General features: G+C 39.9%; 1 protein-coding gene across 7 annotated transcripts in view; it reads left to right on the top strand.

The window, feature by feature from the left end:
- Positions 1-20,749, top strand: part of SH3KBP1 (SH3 domain containing kinase binding protein 1) — a 463,133-nt gene extending 442,384 nt beyond the window's left edge. For 4 of the 7 annotated variants that reach the window (XM_043996850.1, XM_043996851.1, XM_043996853.1 and 1 more), the window contains 5 exons: positions 5,235-5,344; positions 7,355-7,483; positions 9,890-10,164; positions 14,523-14,586; positions 18,414-20,748. In XM_043996850.1, coding sequence (XP_043852785.1) covers positions 5,235-5,344; positions 7,355-7,483; positions 9,890-10,164; positions 14,523-14,586; positions 18,414-18,455 — 620 coding nt within the window. In that variant the 3' untranslated portion in view covers positions 18,456-20,748. Of the gene's footprint in view, positions 1-5,234; positions 5,345-7,354; positions 7,484-9,889; positions 10,165-14,522; positions 14,587-18,413 lie in introns of all 7 variants that reach the window. The other 3 variants (XM_043996852.1, XM_043996855.1, XM_043996854.1) reach the window with 1 other exon arrangement.
- Positions 20,750-21,522: the final 773 nt, after the last annotated feature.

Consider the following 21,522-nt stretch of genomic DNA (forward strand, 5'->3'; position numbering starts at 1 on the left):
GAATGGATTGGTGGTGAGAGATGTGACCTAGGCTGCAGGTCAGATAATGGAGACACAGACAAAAGCCAAGAGGAACAAGAAGGGCTGTAGTTACTCTCCCTTCTTTTGTCCAGGGATATCTTCTTGGAACACCATATGCTTTCCTGTGGCATGTTTTTGCTGGTACTGTTGCCCTCACTTAGAATGCCTCCTTTTCTGCTCACCCATGCCCTATCATAGGATTATGGGATCACAGATCATAGAATTGTACCTTGGAGATAATCTGGCCCAACTGCCTCATTTTACAGATGAGGAGATGAGGACACTGAGACCAACAATGATGCGGTGACTTGTCAAAAGTCCTGTAGTAGTAAGGAACCTTAGGTGTTATCTAGGCTATCTTCCTCACATTACAGATGAAGAAACTGAGGCTCAGAGTGGCTGAGTCACTTGTCCAAGTTACATTGGTTGTAGGTGGCAGTGCTGCCATTAGAACTCAGGTCCCATCCATGCACACCGCTGAATTCTGACAGAAGTCCTCTCACTCAAAAATCCAATACTTTTCTTACTCCACCACATTGACTAACTAATCTTCAGTTATTCATCTGGTTTTCTTTCTTTTTTCTCCTTCCTTCCTTCCTTCCTTCCTTCCTTCCTTCCTTCCTTCCTTCCCCCTTCCTTTTCCCTCCCTCCTTCTTTCCTTCTTCCTTTCCTTACTTCCTTCTTCTCTCCCTCCCTGCCTTCCTCCCTCCCTTCTTTCCTTCCTTCCTTCCTTCCTTCCTCTTTAGCAAAAAAGGGTCCTCTAGAAACATTAGCTATATTAAAAAAGCCTTTTCTACACACCAAACTTCCAGCATATAGTCCATGAGTTTCTTATTGAGAAAGTTTGGTGAGGAAGACAGATTGTAGTTGTGAATATTGAAAAATGACTGAGAGGTTCACAGATCATACTTAAAGGGACTTTCCAAGATCGGTTCTTAACCATGTTCATACTTGATGAGTCATTAATAAGCTCGAGCTTTGAGGTCTTACCTACCTAAGGGAAGTCAACTGACAGAGAAAAAGAATGGCATTTTCTTTAAGAAAATGTCTTTATTTAAAGAAAAAAATTCTTTAAGAAAAATTTAAAAAGGTATAACCTATATAAAGACTCATGTCAGACTATGATAAGTCTTTGAACTCTGAAAGGAATCTAATGTAGATAAGGTTTGATGGGAGATGGGAGGGTAGGAAGGGGTAAATAGGAAAAGGTCTCAATTGGAAGTCACCTTAGATCCAGGGCAGAAGGAGACTAGATGTTGAATTCTTGCAACTCTTCAAGAAAGAAGAAAAGGGACTCATGTAAGAGGTGCCTGGAATAGAAAAATGCTACTTAAATTGGTATACTGCTATCCAGGTTCCAAACTCCTCTGAGTAGAGCTTTGTAGAGTCTACTCATTTGGCACCTCAGACCTCAAGTTGCATCCAACCTAACACAGTGCCTTGCATAATTCAATCAAACACATGCCTAACACTGTGTTGGAAGGAAGGAAGGAAGGAAGGAAGGAAGGAAGGAAGGAAGGAAGGAAGGAAGGAAGGAAGGAAGGAAGGAAGGAAGGAAGGAAGGAAGGAAGGAAGGAAGGAAGGAAGGAAGGAAGGAAGGAAGGAAGAGAGGGAGGGAGGGAGGAAAGAAGGAAGGAAAGAAAGAAAGAATGAAGGAGAAATGGAGAGATTGGGGAGGGAAGGAAAGAGGATAGAAAGGTAGTTAACTACATCACATACCCTGCTATCAAGATACTTCCAATCTTGAAGTGGGAGTGGAAACCTGGAGGAAGATAGGTACACAAATAACTATGATATGATGGAGAATATAAGTAAAAACGGAAGAGTCCTGAAGAAGTGCTATGAAAAGTTTGAGGATAGAAAAATTACATCAGCCATTCCTTGGCTTTGAATCCAGCCTTCCAAAGCTCTCTGTTCTTCTTAGCAGCAACATTCAGAACATGGACAAACTTTAGCATGCCTTCAGTAGCAGTTTTACTTTCTGTCCTTGCTCTCAGTGCTCCCCCTTCCATCCTCCCTCTCGCTCCTTCACATTACTCGCTTACTACTAGGGCCTCTTTTTGTGATGTCCTAACCAGACCTAGACTTTCTTAATCACAGCCAACAATCAAAACCCATTTTTCTGTGTTTCTTTCCTTTAGGGGCCTGTTAGGTGACTACCTGATTTCTTTTCTAAACCCATTTATGTTCAAATGTTGATACTGATACTAAGTTAATGTATTACAGATGAATTTTAAATAATTCATTCAAAAGAATGAGCAGGGAGCCTGAGAATTTTTAGGCTTACTAGTAGTGACCAGCCGAAGAGAGCTGAAGGGGGGGGGGGCGCTTTTTAGAACCCCTTACTTAAGTAGTTGACTTCTCCACCTCAAGGGAGAAACAACTTTGGAAAGAATTTGAGACTATTAAAGGCTTGTTCATCTCCCCACACCCAAGGGTTTATGAGGCTATATTAAGTTTTACACAAAAAGCTTGTATAAAATAATTACTTCATTATTCACTTACCAGGTGCAAGAATAATATAAGTTAACCAAATGTTGGGTTTGTGTGACTGTGATTTACTAGCTTCTGTTGACCAGTTAATCATGTCTGACTCTACTTAGCTCATTACAGGAGTTGGTGTCTAAACATGTTGTTCAACCCCAGTATCACTTTAATAGGATAAACCAGATTATTGTAACTATCAACAAAAGAGGGCTAAAGATTTATTTAGCAACTTTTTCCTCATCTAATCATTGCATTTGAGATTATAGAATCTGAAAAGCATTCCACATCCCATCGAGTAACAAAGTGGTGTGTTCCCAGGCATGAAACTCAGTGTACCTGTGGGCCCTTCTCTCTCTGCTAATCATTCCTGCATCAGTTCACATGAATAGAAAATGCATTTGCTGTTATTTCTTGCTGTCATTATATTCTTTGCTATTATTCTGCTGTTACATGAATTGCTGTTATTTCTTTCTTTTCCCCCTGAAACTATGCAGAACCTTGATCCCCTCATTCCCTTCTCAATCTCCCTTGCCTTCCAAACCTCTCCCATGGCCATTTTCTTAGTATAATGTATGTTGTAGTGTATATGCATTTCTTGGACCACCACTTGATAGATTGAAAGTTCTTGGGAGGCAGGATCTGTGTCATTGTTCATCATTTTAACCCCAGTGTCCAGCACGGCACGTTGTAAATTGTGGGGGCTTTAAAGGGTCAGTTCAGTTGCATTGAAGCCATTAACCTGTGTCAAGATAATGGAACTCAGGGGTTCACCTGGAGATTGATCTGGACTGATTGAGATGGGGAAGAACGACTGACTGGTGTACTAGATTGTAAGCACATCTGGCTGGTACTTAAGGGTACTTAATGAATGTGAATGACTCTAGCCAATCAGCTTGAGGAACCTCCCATTTCTGGGAGGGGAGCAGGAAGCAGGAAGCAGAAGCTAGGGGAGGGTTCTTCCTCTTTGGCTTCGAGACATCAGTGTGCTGGCAGAGAACTTCAGAAGTGGGAGATTAGGAAGGCTTAGGTTTGCCAGGTTATAGGAAATCTGTTCTCAATCTTTCTTTCTTTTACTATTTTTTCAATAAACCCTTAAAAAACCTAAACTCATTTATCAGTGATTTTAGTCAGTTTCCCCCCAAAACTGGGGGAACAGATTAGAACCCACATTTAGAATTTTAAATTATACAGCCCCAAATTATTTTTGAAAGATGATGTGACTCTAGAAATGAGGAGAGTCTAGTCCAAATGGTTTGTGCTGGGCATGCAGTAGATGTTCAAGAAGTACTTGATTCTTTGATCATATTATTCTCATCTTCCATCAGTCTACAAGATGTTTATTAAGTATTGTCAACTAGACTGAAGTCTTGACCCGAGGTGGCTGGAACTAGACAGAGCAGGCAAGGACAACTGTACAGAGACTAGGACAGAAGTTTATTTTCTAGAGTGAGGAAAATGGTTTGCAAGCAAGGAGGGAAACTAGCTACCCCTACCCCAACACAGTAGGGGACCCTCTTTAGTGTGGGTGAATCTCAATACTTATACTGATGTAAGCTGTAGCCTTGACAATGAGGAGTAACAACAACAAGACAAGTTTGATGCATAGCGGGGCTTCATGACTGGAACACGGGAACTCAGGGAACACCTGGTGTTGGTCAAAGCAATACAATAATTATATGAAACAATTCTGGGATTTTGCTGTGGCTGAGATCACCCAGAGAGTGGGCGCAAAGGATTGTTGTTATGCCCAGCTCAGGGCACAACATGCTTGCTGGATCTTAGCTCTGGAAAACAGGGTGTCTCCTAATACTATCCCGACTGTACCTAGTGTCTGCGTAACTTACAAAGAGCTTATAATCTAGTTGAGGAGATAAAAACAGACTATCTACATGAAAAGTTACATAAAAATACAATGCATTGTAGGACTAAATACCAAGTGAGTGATGGGCTTTGGGAGACATTAAGCAATGACAACACAACCAGATGAATTTCTTGGGCCTTCTACAAGGATGCCTTTTGCATTCTGGAATCAATCACTGGTAATCAATGTGCCCTTCGCTATGGTAACAGCTTTTGGTAGCTGCCTTTCCTATCGATGCAACCAGAACACTTCATTTATTAATTTTTACCTTTAGTGGTCAAAGAAAGCAACTCCTAAGAGCAATCCCCCTCCCCTTTTTTTTTCTACAGCTATTCTAAGATTTATGGAAGCAGCTACTCTGATGCTAAGGAAAATTCATGCGGTGCTTTCCCTTCCCCACAATAGCTTGCTAAACTGAGAGAGAAAATTAATTCACTCAGTTCCTGTAATATTTTTGCAGCAAGGTAGTCATGAGTGCCTGGATGCCTAGATAGATAAATTAAAGTAAGGAGGTAGGTAGTGCTTACTACTTGCCAGGCCGTAGGCTCGATGCTGGGAATACAAACACAAGCAAGCCAGATTGTCTCTACCTTAAAAGGGTTTACATTCTAATGGGAGAAGACAGCACATGAAGAGGTGTTAGGGGCCAGAGAGGTACCTATGCCTAGAGGGGTGAGGCAGCAGCCATGGCTATGGAGAAGGTCCCGAGAATGAATAGCATCACGCCTGAAGCAAACATGGCTCACTTCGCATGGGGGGGAATGTGTTTCTTTGTGACATGTGAAGGTGCCTTCAACCCATTCCTCTTTTTTTCTCTTCAGTTTTCCCCCCTTCACAGATTTTTGTTTGTTTGTTTTTATTGTAGACCTAGAAGGTTTTGACTCTGTAGTATCATCTACTGAGAAACTCAGTCATCCAACAACAAGCAGACCAAAAGCCACTGGTAGACGGCCTCCATCCCAGTCTCTCACATCTGTAAGTGTCTCCTAATGCTAACTGCCCCTCCCCTTTGCCTGTAAAATCAGAGATGATCTAAGACACCTCTTAATGGTTAGATGAAATACTGTCCTCATTGGAGAGCCAGTGGTTTATCTGAAGCAGTGTGTGATGAGCTAATGAAGCACAGAGACAGTACAAATTAAATGTTGAATCAGATAGCTTTCTGGCTATGATTTTCTGGGGTTTTTTATGTGTATCTGTGAGAAGGAAAAGCACTACAGTTTCCTTTTCCCCCTCCCACTTCCCGGCTAATAAAAGGAGCTTATAGATTTAGTGCTAGAAGAGGACATTTAGTCTGAACTCACACACACACACACACACACACACACACACACACACACACACACACACACACACCACTACCACCACCACTTGTACTGAAGAGGAAACTGAGACACACTAGAGCCTAGTACAAGGAGACACACTAGAGCCTAAGGATTCTTAGCCTGGGGGTCTGTAAACTTTTTTAAAAAATTGATAAGTGCATTTCAAATAATAATTTCAATAATTAGTTTCCTTTGCAATCATATATTTTATGCATTGAGGAACATATTTCTGAGAAGGGGCCCATAGCCTTTACCATATTGCCAAAGGGGCCCATGATATGAAAAAGGTTGAGTACCTCAGACCTAGAGACTTGTGGTTCTAGAACCTCTAGAACCTCTGCTGCTGTTAAACTGTCCCTATACCCATCCCTTGTGAGAAAACCTATAGGTAGTGTGGAAGACTGCTGTTTATGTCTTATAACTAACTGTTGAATGGCTTTGAGTTGGGGAGCATTCAGAGCTCATAGAATTATAGCTTCTCAGAAGCTATCTAGGGCAAGCAACTCTCATTTTATAAATGAGGAAACTGAGGTTCAGGGAAACAAGGTATAGATAGGAAGTCTCTCTCCCTCTGTCTCTCTCTTTTTCTCTGTTTCTGTCTCTGTCTCTGTCTCCTCTCTCTCTCTCTCTCTCTCTCTCTCTCTCTCTCTCTCTCTCTCTCTCTCTCTGTCTTTGTCTCCTCTCTCTCTTTCTCTCTGTCTCTCTCTCTGTCTATCTGCCTGTCTCTCTCTCTGTGTCTCTCTCTTTGCCAAAATTTAGGCCACTTTGGTTCATCATGTATAAACCATGGGACTCCAGATAAGCCATTTAACTTCTGGATAAGCCTCAGTTTCCTCAGTTGTAAATGGGGATAATAATGTCTGTATTACCTCATAGGATTATTGTGAGGATCAGATGAGAGAAATGCTTTGCAAAACTTAAAACATAATATAAATATATTATTTTATTACTATAAATAAATCCAGAATGATGCATCTATAGTGGCAAAATGTCCAGATAAGTAATATTGAAAGAAATGTAAGGTTAGGGAGAACAGGTATGATACAGAACCCTGAAGTCAGAGGACCTTTGTTCAAACACCTCCTCTGATGCTGTTTGCCTGTGTGACTTTGGGCAAATCCATTAATCTCTCTGGGCCTCAGTTTCTTTACTGTGAGGGGGCTAGACTAGATGTTCTGAGGTTCTTTCCAGTTCCGAATCTGTGGCCCTGTGATGTCCAGTTAGACATGAGTTTGCCATTTATGATGACATGTCTCACGCTGTTAAAGAAAGCAAGGAGATGGGTCTGTGCTGAGGCGGCATGTCCAAGATATAATTCTCTCTGGGATTCTTTAGAACCATGAGAATGTAGAGAAACTGGATAAATTTCAAAGCCAAGCATCAGAAATAAGAGGAAGGGGAAGAATTGGAATGATTCACAGAAGCAGCATCCTTTAGCCGATTTAGCCAGGAGACTTTTGGGTAATCCCTCCAATAGAAGACCTGGTTTACCGCGCTGGTGTTGCTGGATGACCTAAGCCTCACTTTGCTTATCTGGTCATTGGGGATAACCCCACCTGTCCAGCCTCACAAAGGCCATGGTGAGTATCAAATGGAAGACCTAACCCAACATATCCACAATAGTAACAAGTCTTTCTTCCTTTCTCTATGCCTTCCCTAGTCTTCCCTTTCAAGTCCTGATTTCTTTGATTCCCCGAGCCCAGAAGAAGATAAAGAGGAGCACACTTCCCTTGCGCACAGAGGAATAGACGTGTCCAAGAAGACGGCAAAGACTGTTACCATATCCCAGGTAAGGCTATGGGCGCTTGTGAGGCACCCTAGCATCCCTGTCTGTGTGCCAGGACTCTGAAAGACACAAATTGGAGAGAACAGGAAACACAGACATTTTGGGGGTGCTCACATAGCATCGCTCAGGTTAATCATCAATGCAGAGAACACCTCAGTGGAATGCTATGGACCCCCTGGGAGCTTTACTCACAATAACTAGGTGCCAGCTGTTCAGGATTCCTGAGGTTTCTAAGCTCAGTCATTCGTTTTCCACACAATTTCTTCCTGTGCCCCCTCCATTGCCTCAAACACTACAACCTCCCAGCTCCTAGAATAAATATGTGAAATGCTGCGCCTTCCTCACGCTTCTTTCCCAGGAGGCCAAACAGTCTCTGGTACACAAATATTTGCCAAGTCAAGAGTATTTTTGGAAAGGTCTGCCTTTTAAATGAGTGTAAGAGCCCCATGTGGGAGGCAGCTTGGGCTAATAATGGCTAGAGAGCTGACTTCAGTCATGAATACCTTGGTGCACGGCTTACTTCTGATACTTACTAGCTGTGTGACTGTTGGAAATTAGTTTACCCCCTCAGTGCCCTCAGATAATTACGGCCACTGATTTCAGAGAATTTGTTCATCTGCATTGATAGAGAATTTTCCTCATAGGCAACTAACTCATGTTGTAATTGATAAAATCACAGGTCTGGGCAACAAAAAGGGGCAGACCGTCAAAAGAAAACAGAATTAATATCCCCATGATAGGAAAGAGTGACATATTTGAGGGTAGATTTTAGTTTTCAGTAGATTTATTTCTGTGGTCCTTCTTTAAAATACCCATTTGCAAGATGGTGTGAACTATTTAAAACAAGTGTTCTCTAGGAAATAAGGGAACCAAATGTAGTCCCTGGGAATGACCAATAGGGTATGTGTGACTAATATGACCTTACAACGCCCATCCCCCTTCCCACCACCACCTCCTCTTTGACCCTGCAACACTGCTCTCCTGGCTGTTCCTCAGACAGCACACTCCCCAATATGACCTTCCATATTTTGGCTCTGAACATTTATTTAAATTTTTTTTTTCTTGTTTTGTGAGGCAGTTGGGGTTAAATGACTTGCCTAAGGTCACACAGCTAGTAAGTGTTAAGTGTCTGAGGCCGCATTTGAACTCAGGTCCTCCTGACTCCAGGGCCAGTGCTCTATCCACTGCACCACCTAGCTTCCCCAGCTCTGAACATTTTAACTGGCTGTTTCTCATGCCTGCAATCCTCACCCTGCTCATCTCTCTCCTGGTTTTTTTGTATCTCCCAGTGCCTAGCACAGTGCCTAGCACAGTGCTTGTTGACTGACTTACCAGAGAGCATCTAGAGTATCCCCTAACCATTCTGGAATTGCTGGGAACAGGAACCAAGATAAAAATAAATGTTGACATATTAAAATAGAATCAGGACCTAAAGGTTGCTATCTCCTACATTAGATTAGAAATTTAATTATGAGCATACATGTGGAGACATTTTTGAGAGGAATAGAAAGTAAATGAACATTTCTAAGGGATTTTCCTTTTTTGCATTTTCCAGAATTGTGGTATATGCATCTTTAAAAACAGTTCCAATCTAGTGTAATAGATATTAACCTGAAAATAACAAACAGTCAGGCAGTTGGCATTTACTAAGCAGTGCTAGGCATTGTGCTAGGTGCTGGGGATACACAGAAGGTCAAAGACACTCCTTGCTTTTGAGGAGCTCACACTAATGGGGGAGACAACGGAAAACAACTCTGGCCAGACAAGATCTGGTCAAGATAGACTGGAGTTAATAGAAGAGGACAGACATTACCATTACCCGGGACTGGGAAAGGCTTCTTGCAGAAGATAGGACTTTAGGTGAGACTTGCAGGAAACCTGGGAATCTGGGAGGCAGAGATGAGGAGAGAGAACCTTCCAGGCATGGGGGGCAGCCAGGGAAAATGCCTGGAAGCAAAAGATGGAGTATTGTGTTTAAGGTTCAGCAAGGAACAGACTGTCTGGATTGCTGGAGACATCTAAAAAATATGGACTGCTTCTTAGATTTGCATGTCAAACAGATGAGGAGGCTTGAAATTTATTAAAAATATAATTTCAAGATTCCTTTAAATAATGAAGCTAATAGAGGATTCCATTTCCTCATCCCTCCCACCAAATTATCACTTAAAACAGGGTGAGCCTGCCTTAGGGTTTGCTTCTGTAACTTTCAAGCGTGCCTTTAGTGACATCTAGTGGTAGAGCTGGCTTTCCAGTTTTCTTATTGTATATTTTTTAAAATTTATTTTATTTACTCTTTTATTCACTCTGTGCCTCTGAAAAGGTGATAGGGGTGGATAAGGGACAGTACGGTGACTATTTTCTAGTAGACCAGAGCGGGGGAAATCTCATTACTGGGTTTTGTTTTCATAGGTATCCGACAATAAAGCTTCCTTACCTCCGAAGCCCGGGGGGATGGCTGCTGTTGGGACCAGCACACAAACACCGCTTTCTTCCTCCTCCTCATCTTCCCTTCACTCATCGTCTTTGGGAACAACAAGTCACAGGTCAAACTCCCCTTCTCTGTTTAGCGTCGAAGGAAAGCCAAAGACTGAGCAGCTGAGCTATGGTCAGTCAGCGGTAGAAGAACTTAGGACACAAGTGAAAGAGTTGAGGACCATCATTGAAACGATGAAGGACCAGCAAAAGTGAGTGTTCCTAATTTTTTTTTTTTTTAGTGAGGCAGTTGGAGTTATGTGACTTACCCAGGGTCACACAGCTAGTAAGTGTTAAGTGTCTGAGGTTGGATTTGGACTCAGATCCTCCTGAATCCAGGACTGGCGCTCTATCCACTGTGCCATCTAGCTGCCCCGCTAATTCTTCTTTTGGGGGAGTTGTTTGTAATTTGGGGATTTTTTCCCCTCCCTGCAAAGTATAGCCTAAGGTTACATATCAGCCCAGAACTAAGATAAAGTACAGAACCCAAATAGGCTAGCGGCTCAAAATATCCCAAAATGCTGACATATTTTCAGGACCTACCAGGCTGCCTTTGAATGGGGGCAAAAAGAAGGCATCCAGGCTTGAATAAGCCCTTGCAACATCCTATCATACAGATCCCACTGAAAACTCAAATCTGAGACCAGAGGATATCTAGAAAGTCTCCCTTAGTTTTGATGACTCTACCAAGGGTTTCTACATACCCTCAGATTGAGAAGTGGGGGTTGGCAGGAAGTGTTACCCCAAACCAAGTCTTCCTGAACTCTCTTCAATTCCAGATCAGGGTGTTCCCAGAATGAACCCAGACTTGCAAAGGGGGAGGGACTTTCCAATTACCAGAGCCATCATACATTTTGATGACAAGGAGTCTCTGGGGTTCACCCCATTCTCTACTTGACTGTAGTATGATATGTGAAGCCCCACTATCTTTCTAGCCTCTGGGGATTAGAAGCCATGGAAAAGCTACAGGATCAATAGACAAACTAATACTAAGAGACAGTATTTCTACAGCCTAAACAGCCAATCTCTAGGACATTCCTTCATATCCTCAGTTTTCCTGGGACAGAGACTGAAGCCACATTATAGTGGGAAAGAGGTAGTACTAAAATATCTTAAAACTAATTTTGAAGTAATCAGAAAGCCTTTATTGAATGCTTACTCTGCATTGAGTTATTTTTATGTTAGTACTATAACAGATAATTAAGAAACATTAAGGCATTGCCTCCTCCCTCAATGAATTTGTAATCTAATTGGAAAAAAGACATACATAATAGAAAACAATAGCACATGATTTCCCTGCCTACGGTATCTTCCCTACTATAATGAATCCCATGCACAGTTCTTGAATAATCTTCCTCATATGCCATTCTGATCTGTATAGTCAAGAACCCACAGTGACTCTCTGTTCTCTATCCAAACTCCTCCCCTTGTCATCCAGGGTTCCTCATCAACCTCATGTCTTAGTGTCCCTTCTCAAAATCCTCACACTCTAGCCAGATCACACTCTTTCTATCTCCTACATCTGCTGGTCCTCATGTCCCTGCTTTTTCTCATGCTGTTCTTCCTGTCTAGAGTGCTTCCTACTTTTTCCTCTGTGAATCAATGCCCAGTACTTCATCAAGACCTGGATCAATAGGCATCTCTTCCAAGAAGCATTTAAAAAATAATAACATCCCACTTTTGCTTTTTATTGCTTAGCCCTTTCTGTTCTTATAGTTGGGTTGTATTACTGGGCTTTTCTTACATGTTTGTCTCATCTTTTCTAATCTGTTGAAAATAGTTACTTCACTTCTTACTTTTTTTTGTATCATCCAGTAAATGCTTAACATCCATATACATTCCAAATTCAGCAAGTATTATATTTTTGTTTTGTTTTGTTTTGCTTTTTTGTGGGGCAATGAGGGTTAAGTGACTTGCCCAGGGTCACACATCTAATAAGTGTCAAGTGTCTGAGGTCAAATTTGAACTCAGGTCCTCCTGAATTCAGGGCAGGTGCTCAAGTGCTGTATTTTTAAATATCTTTATGTACAAGACAATACAGGGTGTTAGGGATACAAAGATCAGAATGAAAAAAACAGTGCCTACCCTTAGGGAGCTTACTTTCTACTGAGAGGACTCAGCATGTACAGAGATAAGAAAATACAAATTTATTTGAAGAGTAAGAGAATTAACAATAGGGGGAATCAGGAAATACTATGTGCAGAAAGTGATACCACTCATGAAGGAAACTAGGGGTTCCAAGAGGCAAGAGGGAGTGAATTCCTGAACTATATATAGATGATTAAATGCAAAATTACCTAATGTGTTGAGCAGCATCAGGAGATTTGTTACACTTAATAGCAATTAATCAACATTTATTAAGCACCTACCATGTCACTGAGCTGGGGATACAAAAAGAAGCAAGAGACAGTCCTTCCCCTCAAGGAGCTTTTAAGCTAGTGTAGAAATAGACATGGCATATATTCAAATGTGTAGTGCAGTCAAAGGAATCCCTTTCTTAGGGAACCATAATTCTTGATTCCATGTATAAACTGATTTACTAAGCACATCTGAAATAAGACTAAAGCCCAGAGGGGGCATATTAGCTCCTAAAGCAATTGCAAACCCTCTTAGGTAACTAGGTGGTATGGTGGATAGAGCACTGGGCTTGGGAAAATCTTCCATGAATTCAGACACTTACTAGCTGTGTGACCCTGAGTAAGTCACTTAACTCTGCCTCAGTTTCCTCATCTGTAAAATGAAATGGCAAACCTTTCCAGTGTCTTTGCCAAGAAATCCCCAAATGAGCTCATGAAGAGTTGGACATGACTGAAACGATTCAACAACAAACCCTCATAGCCAACTGTTATTTTGCTATTTGAATTAAGTCTATAGTTTTATGAAATAGTTTTGTGCCTTCAAAAAATCTGTTACTATTTTTATCATCTTGGGTTTTTAAATATAAATTTGATTTTGGCTTTCATTGACAAATACACATACTAGAATGTGAAAACGGGCGCTAAAAAAAGAATATAAGCCCAAAAAAGCATGTAAAATGAAAACATGTACACAGAATAATTGCACATATATCTGAGTCCTGTTATTAACTGGTTGCTAAACCTACCCCCAGAAGATATGTATACTTTACCAAAGGAGTGCCCACGATGGCCCTTCTTGGCTATGTGTATAATGTGAATCTGATGCTGCCATCGTCTTTAACTTCCCTGGTTTTAGTCTTTATGGCTTTTAAGATTTATGTGGATGTAAGTTCTTCTGGTTCTGCTCTCTTTGCTCTGCATCACTTGTCTTTCTTTGACTTCTTCATGCTCATCTTTTCTTATGACCCAATAATAACCTACAAATTTGTGTGTCATAATCTGTTCTGCCATTTCCCAGTTAATGGATTCATGATATTCTGCTCTTCTCAATAGTACTGCTAGGAATATTTGTGTTAAATGAGGAAGAAGGTGGTCTAGCAGTACCAGATCTCAAACTATATTACAAAGGAGTAATTATCAAAACAATCAGGTATTGGCTAAGAAATAGAGAGGTGGATCAGTGGAATAGAATAGGTACAAACTACACTACAGTAATCTAGTATTTGATAAACCCAAAGATCCAGAGATTTTGGAACAAAAACTCTAATAATACTCTTACTCATACAAATACCTATGTTTTGACATACTTAATAAGGGATTACATGATGATTGGTGAAATGCCCCCAGTAAATTTTTTTTAATTAAAAATCTATGAGGGGGCAGCTAGGTGTTGCAGTAGATAGAGCACCGGCCCTGGAGGTAGGAGTACCTGAGTTCAAATCTGGCCTCAGACACTTAACACTTACTAGTTGTGTGACTCTGGGCAAGTCACTTAACCCCAATTGCCTCACTAAAAAAAAATCTATGAGAGGAAAAGATGTGGCTTTGAAATATATTTGTATACCTTTCCAAAGAAATATGCTATTTTGATTAATATTTAATTAATTAATATTTAAACAACTGTAATGATTGGAATGACGCCACCTGCTGGACACTTACTGTAGAAAAGCTCCACCATGAGGTGAACGTCTGAGGGCAAGACCAAGAGTCTTTTCTTTGGCGTCAGGAAGTGACCTTTGCTTGTGGGAGGAAGAAGGGGGAGGCTGGCGCTCTGACTCATCGTGCTCTTTCCTGTGGACTCTGGTGGAGAGGGGAGCTAGAAATGCACTCTCCCTTTAATAGATAGATGAATGTAGACCTTTCTCTCTCTCTTTACCAAATTCTTATTCTCCTTAATAAATGCTTAAAAGCCTAACTCTTGCTAAAGCTTATAATTTATTGGCGACCACTCATTAGATATTTTAGACAGACTAGCTAGAATTTTAGCTTTAACACAACAATTTGGTAAATTTGTTGGTATCAAAGGTATATTACAAGGTTATGTAGAAAGTTACTTTCTCCTATATAATTTAAACTTAACCAAGGAAAATTAAATGTATCATTTCTTTGTAAAATATCATAGAGAGAATTTTAAAAGTGCCAGAGCAAAAAAAGTATTGTAATTTAAACAATCTAAACTCTCAATTTAAAAAATATATATTTTCTATTTTCAGAAGAGAAATTAAGCAATTATTGTCTGAATTGGATGAAGAAAAGAAGATCCGTCTTCGATTACAGGTGTGTGGCAACACTCTCTGTGGGTGGACTTTTGGGACATCTTTAGGGAAGTAAAAAGAACTGGGAGCCAGGTAACCCAGGATCTAATCACAACTGCTGCTGTGTGATCTTAAGCAAATCACTTAACCTCTTTCAGGCTATTTTCTTCATCTTTAAAATGAGGGGTTCAGACTAGGTGATCTCTTGGTTCCCTTTCATACCTAAAGTTCTTTTCATTTGGACAAATACTAGTTCCAGAATTTTTATTTGAAAATATACTGTTCTTTCTCTCTAAACTAGAAAGTATCTTCTTTTACTGATGCCAATTAATTATTTAAAGTTAATATGGGATTATGGAATTCCCTTCTTTGGAAATTAATAAATCTTGAAAGAGGCCACCTTAGAAGAAGCAATGAAACATGCCCCAAAACTCTGGTGGCTCATTTGCAATTCATTCTAGTGACCCTTTAGATGCCTGTTCTGTACAGAGTGCTCCCCAGTGGTGAGGCATGGTGGCAGAAGCCTATAATCCCTGACTGGTGGATTGTTTGAGGTTGGGAGTTCCCAAGCTTCCAGGGAAGCTAAAGTCAATTGTGTGTCCACACTGTGTCTGGTCCCAGTTCCCCAGGCTAAAGAGAAGCCTGCTGGCCTGGGTTGGAAATATGGAGTGGGTCAAAGTTCCTGCACCAATCAGTAGTAGGATTGGGGTCCATGACTGTCCACTGCATTTCCAGTCTGGGATAAAATAGTGAGGTATAATTTTTTAAAAATGTTTAAAAATCTAAAAAAAAAAATTTTAAGAATTTTCAGTTTTAGATGATGTCCTTACAGGCACTTAAAGAAAGTATTACATTGGGAAATCACTATTAAAGCCTGGTGGTTTCTGTCAAATTGGTCTTTGGGACTCCAGAGATATGTCCATCCATGCTTAAAGTTCTTTTTCCTTTGCTGGATTAGGCCAAGCATTTATGCTGCCCTCTCCTGGTAAACTCTGAAATTAAAATAATATAATAAGAAAATTTAAAAATACATAAAAAATAATAATCAAATCAAAATAAGCTTAACAGAGAACATGAGGAATTCTAAGAGAAAGACACAAACTCTTCATTAATTTTGATATAAGTGAGTTTTCTGGTAGGTGCTAGAAACAAGGCTAGTTTAAAAGTGAAAAGAAAGCTAGTGGGCAGAACATCTGGGGAGCTGACACCCTCTGGAACCAACAGCAGTCACTGCTGAGTCCAGTGTCTTATGTTGTAGTATGTCTTGCATAGGTAGTTAGGAGGCTCAGTGGATACAGTGCCAGGCCTGGAGTTAGAAAGACTCATTTTCCTGGGTCCAAATACAGCCTCAGACATTTAATAGCTATGTTACCTTGAGCAAGTCACTTAACCCTGTTTGTCTTAGTTTCCTCATCTGCAAAATGAGCTGGAGAAGGAAATGGCAAACCACTCCAGTATCTTTGCCAAGTGTAATGATTGGAATGATGCCACCTACTGGAGACTTGCTGTGGGAAAGCTCCACCATGAGGAAAATGCATTGTGGCTTTTCCTTGGCGTCAGGAAATGACATTTTGCTCATGGGTGCTGTCTATCAAGGCTACCAACCAATCAACTTGAGGAGCCTCCTATTTTCTGGGAGACAGGAAGGAGGAAAGAGAGCCTGCGCGGAGAGCTCTCGCTCTTTTGGGTTCCTGACTTGATGGTGGTGGCGGCAGAGGACTTCACAGGAAATTTGAGGAAAGATAGGAACGCCAGGCTGTTGGAATTCTGTTCTCAATCTTTTTCTTTCTATTTTCCAATAAACCCTTAAAAACCTAAACTCGTTTTATCAGTGATTTTAGTCAGTTTCCCCCAAAACTGGGGGAACAGATTAGAATCCACATTTAGAATCTTAAATTACACATAAGAAAACCTCAAATGGGGTCATGAAGAGTCAGACACAACTGAGACAACTGAACAACAACTACACATCCTACATACACACACATATATATGTGTGTATACACACACACACACACACATATCGTGTGGAAGAAGCATTCATCTTAGTCTGAGGAGACATGAACTGGAAACCTGGCTCTTTTACTTAATAGAGTAATTTCATTTTTTTTTCTTTTCCTTTTTTTTTTTTCAAGACAGTGAGGGTTGTGACTTGCCCAGGGTCACACAGCTAGTAATGTCAAGTGTCTGAGGCTGAATTGGAACTCAGGTCCTCCTGAATCCAGGGCCAGTGCTTTATCTACTACGCCACCTACCTGCCCCCTTAATAGAGTAATTTAAGCCAAGTTTCTATGTGTTTGAGTTCCTTAATGTGTAAAATGGGCCATTCATGAGGAAAATGCTTTGTAATATTTAAAATCTAAATGAATCTGAATTGTTTTATTAGGGTTTTTTAGGCTTTGGGGCTTTACTTTATTCATATATTTCTATATATCTTTGAAATTTTTTCCCAGATTGTGACCACAGGATATAAGCAATCTCTACTTCCCAGCTCAAGTCAAAACCAAGAAGCATTTTTTTGTTTGTTTGTTTTTGAGGGGCAATGAGGGTTAAGTGACTTGCCCAGGGTCACACAGCTAGTAAGTGTCAATTGTCTGTGGTCAAATTTAAACTCAGGTTCTCCTGAATCCAGGACCAGTGCTTTATCCACTGCGCCACCTAGCTGCCCCCACAAGAAACATTTTTAAGTGTCTGCTGTGAGTCAGACACTGTGCTAAGCCCTGGGGATACAGTGGAAGGTGGGGAGGGGAGCTGGGGAAGGGCCTCTGTTCTAATGAGCTCATAGTGGAATTGGGGAGATGATATGCAAACAACTATGTACAAATTAGACATATATAGTATAAATTGGAGATCGAGAGGGGAAGTACTACTAGTATTAATGAGGGAATTAGAGGATATGAGGCAGGAAGGAGGCTCAGGAGATTGAGCTCCAGGCCTGGAGTCAAGGAGACCTGAATTCAAGTTTGGCCTCAGACTCGTACTAGCGGTGAGACCCTAAGCAAATGACTTAATTTATGTCTTGCTCAGCTTTCTTATCTATAAAATGGGGATAATCACAGGGTTCTTATGAGAATAAAATGAGAGAATCAAGTCAACTAGGTGGTGCAGTGCATAGAACGCTAGACCTGGAGTCAAGAAGACTTGAATTCAAACCTAGCCTCAGACACTTAGTAGTTGTATGAACCTTGGCAAGTCATTTCACCTCAGTTTCTTCATCTGTCAAATGAGGATAATAATAGCACCCATCTCCTGGGGTTGTTGTGATGATCAAATGAGATTGTATCTGTAAAGTTCTTTTCAAACCTTATTGTTATCATTATTAATATACTATATTTAATAGTATTTATTCGTTATTGTTATTTAGTCATTTCACTCATGTCCAACTCTTCCTGACCCCACTGGGAGTTTTCTTGGCAAAGATACCAGAGTATTTCCCATTTCCTTCTCCAGCTCATTTTACAGATGGGAAAACTGAAGCAAACAAGGTTAAGTGACTTGCCCGGGGTCACACAGCTAGTAAGTGACTGAGGCCAGATTTAAACTCAGATCATCTTGACTCCATACATAGTACTCTGGCAACTGTAACACCTAGCTGCCCCAATAGTATAAATATGTATTAATATTGTTATTGTTATTATTATTATTATTTAGTAATGTGTAATGTAGACCCATACATAATAATATATTTTATAATTATATGATATTTGTATATTGTACATGTTCTAATTGTATTATATTAGTATATATTATTGTTTTTATTTATAAAAGGGCTCTTACAGAAGTCGGACTTTTAGCTGAGACTTTACTTTCACACAGTTAATTTGGTTCCTTTTCTTTTTTTTTTTGTAGATGGAAGTTAATGATATAAAGAAAGTTCTTCAACCAAAGTGAATTCTTGATAGATGAAATGCTACATTATTCATCGTGAATCCGAGATTCAGATGTCTGCCCCAGCCAAAATAACTTTGTGCCAAATGATTTAAGGTTTGCCTCGACATTTCCCTGTTTGAAGGATTAGCACAAAATGTTTGGAACAGCACAACACAAAATTCCATCCAAGAGGAAGGACTTCCCCTAGGGTGCGGTTGTGACTTAAAACCGAGTGGGTTGTGCTAACGGCTTCTCTACTTCAAGACCACAAGTGAAATGAAAACTCAGGCAGTTTAGTCTATAGTGGTACTATTTTGATGATATTTTCCATAAATAAAATGTATTTCAGATTATTGGTTTACAAGCTTTATAATTTTATGATTTTTTTAATTGTCTTTTGTCACCAATTCCTATAATGTTTGTACTACATATAGTTAGGAATGAATGTTTACTATTCTTTTTGCTTTGGATAAAAAAAAATAGCCTAATTTTAATTTTTGTCTTATAGTTTAGGATTCTCTTACATATGCAATTTTATGCCCCCAAACAAACTATCACCTTGGAGAGAAATTTTAGCTTATGTATAATAGTGTATTTAAAAAAGAAAAAAAAGATAATCTGGTCTTTGTAATGATCTGTGCCTTCTTTTCACCACCCTCTTGGTTGGAGCTGTTTTGATCCAACTACCATGATTATAACCCATTACTTAAGTCCACAAGAGGCCCTTCTCTTAATAGATAGCACCTCTCAAAATAGCCAAAGGTCCCTGGAGGTGGCTATGTAATTGAGAGTGCTATGTCTTACCAGCTGTGTCTTTTTAAGCTGTCCTGGGTTTGGGTTGTTCAAGAAACCAGAAAATTCATCTCTGCTTGTTTTTTCATTAGCCAAGTTAAACTCCTGCCTCCTTTCCTTGCACCTTTTGAGTGAACAGAATATGCATTGCTAAAGCAAAAATAAATAAAAGGAAAAATGCAAATAAAAACAAGGGGAAAAAAGTTGTATTTTTTCATGCACAAGGTTCTCTGTTGTGTGTTATCATTTAAACTGCATTTATGTATTGCCTCTTGCCTTTGCACCCTTGTAAATCCTGCAACGTATAGGTTGAATGGAATTGGGGGGAGGGGGGAGAGGGGTATATGTAATTACATTGTAGCAGTTGCTAGATCTTTCCTGCTTTTATGGGATTTTTTTTTTCCTTTGAAAGGAAATTGTTTCCTTGTCTGCTTTATCTGTATAGTGGATGAACTGTTTGGCCCCAGGAGATGCCTCTGTTTCCACATTCTTAATGATAATTGAAATTAAGGGTCTGTATTGCAAGAAATATCTATATCTATAGATATATACATGCATATATGTGTATATACATATATGTATGTGTGTATTTGGGGAGGGGGGTTTCAATTGCCTTGGAATTAAATGCTGCTTTGTCTTTTTTCCTGAGTTTTATATGGAAACTACTAAATATTGATAGATTTGCACAATCACAAAGAGTGAGAATTGATAGTACTTTACAAAACTCCCCCATAATTTAATTATTGACCATGTAAATCATTACAAGTAGATCTTTCTTGCTTTTTCCTCCTTGCCTACCTTCCTTCACATATATATCAATTGGTGCTCACCCATTTTGACATTTTGCTTCCCATAGAGGATTTCCTTGTATGCCTAGCATTCCATTCCCATTAAAGTCCCCATCAATACAACTTTATGTATGTCCACTTCCAGGATCATCTAAATAGCTCTGAGGAGTAGCCAAAGCCCTCCCTGGAAATGTGGTTTTTAAAGAATTTTTAAAGTTAATTGCTAATTTCTGTAAAGGCTTTTGCTGTCTATTGTGCAGAGAATGTAGGAGTTTGGGAAGAAGACATTGGCTGAAGGAGGGGGAAAGGGATGGGGAAGATACACTGAATTATATGTTCCTTCACATAACTTTTGGAATCCTACATAGATAGCATCCACCCATGGCTGAATAGCTGCTATTCACTCTTTACAAAATGAACCTCACTTGACATGTAAGGAAAAGCTTGGAAGTATCACTTTGGCAAAAATCTCTCTGCATTCAGCATGGACTGACCAGGCATCTATGGAAACTATTTTTTTTTTTTTGCTTCATTTTATAAGATTGTATTTAGGAGTGTTAAGTATTGTGCTTTGTAAAGAAGATTATTAAAATGAGATTTTGTGAAATTATTTTTGTTCCAAGTTTTCATGGTTCAAAAGGAATGTTTTTGGGGTGGATGGAAGCTATTTATCTTCACTCTCCATTTGATTATTTTTATAGAACATGATTTTGAAAGCACACATTATATACCCTCTCACCCTCTGCCCTTCCTTGTGAACTCAAGTGATTCATCAAAACCTGTGGATATGAAAATCTGTTTTTAGAAATTTTCATTTTTATATTCAGAGATAAACAAAATGCAGATGAGCTATGAGTTCTTTACGTGGTGATAATTAAATATTATTTGAAGAATTGTGTGAAATTACTTTCATTCAGATACAGTCTAATAATAGGCATAGTGGGATATGTGCTTATTTTTTCTACAGTGACAGCCAGTCTCGGTCTCTGGATTTGCATCTCAGTGCCAGGGGTGAGCCCTTGTTTGTTTCTTTTCTTGACCAACTTCTTTTGAGAAAACCACTTAGTGTGTGCTTTGATTCTGAGTGTTGTCAAAATCTATATAAAAATAACTTTTAGGTTACAAATTCAAAGCCTTTTGGTATATTTTTCTGGTATCATTGAAATAGCTTTCACATACAATTTTGTCCGGCCAGTCATTTTAACACTCATTTAAAAGTCAAGTTGAATCACATCCAGAAGCTTTCCATTTTGAATGGGTGCAAATGAGGACAGGCAAAAAGCAGCTGATGTCATGAAGGAGGGACTTAGAGCTGCTTCTGAGTTACAAGCACACAGCAGGTAAGTCTGGGGACCAGGATGGAGCTAACGATGCCGGCAGATCCCAAGGCCAACCATCCCAGGCCTGTAAGACTTAAAGAGGAGACACTGCCATCTGGTGTCCATAATTAGATGCAAGAAAAGAAAATGTACTTCCAGAGTCTCTATAGGGGTGGGGGTTGGGGGGGT

Source organism: Dromiciops gliroides, chromosome 3, assembly GCF_019393635.1.
Source record: "Dromiciops gliroides isolate mDroGli1 chromosome 3, mDroGli1.pri, whole genome shotgun sequence".
Taxonomy (NCBI): domain Eukaryota; kingdom Metazoa; phylum Chordata; class Mammalia; order Microbiotheria; family Microbiotheriidae; genus Dromiciops; species Dromiciops gliroides.